At 38.4% G+C, this 3,528-nt stretch overlaps 1 protein-coding gene across 1 annotated transcript in view; it reads left to right on the forward strand.

Annotated features, from left to right (window-relative positions):
• Positions 1–2,923, forward strand: part of LOC125485894 (MBT domain-containing protein 1-like) — a 33,674-nt gene extending 30,751 nt beyond the window's left edge. The window contains exon 7 of the mRNA XM_048611075.1: positions 2,909–2,923. Coding sequence (XP_048467032.1) covers positions 2,909–2,923 — 15 coding nt within the window. The remainder of the gene's footprint in view (positions 1–2,908) is intronic.
• Positions 2,924–3,528: the final 605 nt, after the last annotated feature.

The raw sequence follows: 3,528 nt of genomic DNA on the forward strand, positions 1-3,528 counted from the left end.
CTAGAACAGGGTTGTTTGTTTACAAATCTGTATTGTTTTTTCAAAACTGAGAGAATCTAAAATCTCAGTTGTGTGAGGATTTAACATAAAGGCTTTAGAATTCACAGGATAGGAACTGAAAAGAAGCAGTAAAAAGAAACCTGCAGGCCAGAATTTATTCCATTATCTGACTTGTTCACTGGTAAAATCAACTAGGATCATAACAGCAGCCACCTCTTTTAGCTCTCTGGGAGGGAATGCAGAGGAGAATTACCAGGCTGTTGCCTGGGATGGAGTAATTTAGCTATGAAGAGAGCCTGGATAAGCTTGCATTGTTTTCTTAGGAATAGAGAATGTTGAGGGGCGTCACAATGGAAATGTATGAGCTTATGAGGGCCATGTACAGGATTGATAGAAAGCAGCGTAGTTGAAGGGCCAGTAACAAGGGGGCATAATTTCAAAGCGAAAGGCTGCAGGTTCAGTGGGAATTTGATTAAAAACCTTTTCACCCAGAGGGAGATAGGAATCTGGAATGCACTGCCTGGGAGGGTGGTTGCGGCAGGAAACCTCACAACCATTAAAAAGTACTTGGGTGAGCCCATGAAGTGTCATAACATTCAAGGCTATGGCCTAGCGCAAGAAAGAGGAACTAGTGTAGGTAGTAGAGAGATCGTAGGAACTGCAGATTCTGGAGAATCTGAGATAACAAGGTGTAGAGCTGGATGAACACAGCAGGCCAAGCAGCATCAGAGGAGCAGGAAAACTGATGTTTCGGGCCTAGACCCTTCTTCAGAAAAGGTAGTAGTATAGTTTTGGTGATACAGACGCAATGGACTGAAAAGCCTCTTATGTACGATGTGATTTTAGGATATGGATCATTGGTTCCAACTGACTGTTCAATTTGCAGTCCCATTAACTTCAGTACTACTTCTCGATTAATGCTAATTTCTTTCAGTGCCTCTTTCTCGCTAGTCACTCGGTTCTTTAGTATTCTTGGGAGGAATTTTGTATGAAAACAGCGTCAAAGTAGTTGTGTAGTTTCTCTGCAGTTTCCTGACTCACCATAAACATCATCCTGTCTCTGCCTTAGTTGGCCCAAATTTTTCTTTCCTAACATTTTTCTTTTTACATTTCTAGTAGCTTTCACGGTGCATTTAAAAAAAAATCTTTCTCATTAGTTTCCTTTCATATTTTATGTTCTCTTTATTTATCAGTTTCTTGGTCCTCCTTTTTGGAATTCTAAAATGTTCTCAGTCCTCAGCTTACTACTTTTTTGGCCACTTTATAAGCCTTTGATAAATCTTAAACTTCTTTTGTTAACCATGTTGGATCACCTTTTCTCCTGGATTTTTATGCCTCAGTGCAATGTACAATTGTTGTAACCTATGTACTCATTATTTAAATGATTGTTGACCATCACACCTTCTAATGTAGTTTCCCAAGCTACTATATCGGGTTTGTCCCTCATACATTCATTGTGCATTTTGTTTAGGTTTGAGACACTGTTTCAGATTGAATTAAATTTGAAAGTAATGTAAAAGGAATTTCCAACAGACTGTGGTCAGCCTTCCCTGGTGACTCCTTTACAACAAGATTATTAATTAGCCCCTTCTTTGTGCACAATCTAAAATAGCCTGTTGTCTAGTTGGTTCTTCAACATACTTCACTGGAAAACCATCAGATATACGATTGAGTTTCAGCTAATACTGGTACAGAAAGACACACAGTTGAACATAAATGGCTCCCGTGGGGGTAATTCAGAAGAAAAATCATTGATCAAAATTAATTTACGCTCATAATGATTGACAGATCTTGACTGAGCATCAAAACCCTGATATGTAAAAGACTGACTAATCCACAGAACCATGTTTGAGATAGCAAGCAAATCACCAAAACATATTTGAATGCATTTTTATTTATTGATTGATTTTGTACTCAGTAAAAAGATTTAGTACTTTTCTTCATAAACTTTGAACAACTTCAACACACCCATGCCAGGTACATAATAGATTAAATGGAGAAAAACTTTTATGCATGGTATTTTCTGACAGGAGGATGAGCTACAGTTTATGACGCACATGGTTAAAGGATGAGTTAATTGAGGTTCCTGGGACTTTGAAAGGGTAGGTGCCCTTTTACACTGGTTGGGAAGATATAACAAATGATTGAACCTTTAAATCAGAGCCATATCATTCAGGAGAGCAGTTAAGCAACACTGCTTCATACAGAGTGTGGCATTCTCTCACAAAAAGCAGTAGATTCCAGTTTAGTTAATAGTTTAAAATCTGAGATCATAGATGTTTTGCTTGATGAGGACAAAAAAAAGATTAGGAGCCAAGGCAGGTACATGGAATTAACCTACTGATCAAGTATCTTGAAGCACAGTGATAACATCCCTAATCCTGGACCCTGCTCAAGTCCCACCTGCTCCAGAGGCGTGTAATAACATCCCTGAAAAGCTTGATTAGAAAAATATAAAAAAAACTATGATCTCACAGCATAGTGGAGCAGGCGCAAGGGATTAAAAACGGAAGTTGCTGGAAAAGCTCAGCAGGTCTGGCAGCATCTATGAAAATAAAAATCAGAGTTAACGTTTCGAGTCTGTTGACCCTTCCTCAGAACTGGGGGTCGCCGGACCCGAAACGTTAACTCTGATTTTTCTTCACAGATACTGCCAGACCTGCTGAGCTTTTCCAGCAACTTCTGTTTTTGTTCCTGATTTACAGCGGCCACAGTTATTTCGGTTTGTATTCAGGCTTAAGGGATTGAATGATGTCTTCCTGTTCTGGTGTCCCAACTCCATAATATGATCCAAGGCGTTATAATCTTTCTTTTATGAAAGTTTAAGACTGAACTCAAAGCAATTAGCAATAAAAGAACAAATACATGCTGTGAATCTAGTACAAATTGTCCCATTGTTTGTTTGCAGACTGCTTCTGAATAAAAGCCCTGAATTGAAAACAGCTATTTAACAACATTTCAGTTACACTATATATTACTCCTACCTGTGTAAAATATTTGGGTCTGAACTAAACTTGGAAATCAGCTTGATGTTTACTTAAATTTTACATTCCTTGAATTTCACTGTAAAATCAGCCACATTCAAGAGATTGGACAGCGTGACTATTCAGAATCTATGACAGAGTTGCTTTCTTGTGACGAATGCACAAAACTACTTTTTTTATTATTTGTTCAAGCGTTTTAGGTATCATTGGTAGGGCGTCCATCCCTAATTGTCCTTGAGAAGGTGGCAGTGATCTGCCTTCTTGAACTATTGCAGTCCATTTTTTCTAAATTACAAAAATATGCTTTATTCATAAAAATTATCTTTATATATATGCATAGTCACCAACGCAGTTTGGTTCTGTATAGGAGCGTATCAAGGAAACAAACAAAGATTGGAGTTTCATTCCATCCAAACAAACCAAAGGCATATCTTATTTGAACAAGACAATATTTACATGGGTTTGAGGCACTGGGAGAGTCCGATAACTGAATGGACCTTTTCTGATGAAGGGTCTAGGCCCGAAACGTCAGCCTCTCTGCTCC

The sequence above is a fragment of the Rhincodon typus genome, chromosome 23, assembly GCF_021869965.1.
Source record: "Rhincodon typus isolate 14 chromosome 23, sRhiTyp1.1, whole genome shotgun sequence".
NCBI lineage: Eukaryota > Metazoa > Chordata > Chondrichthyes > Orectolobiformes > Rhincodontidae > Rhincodon > Rhincodon typus.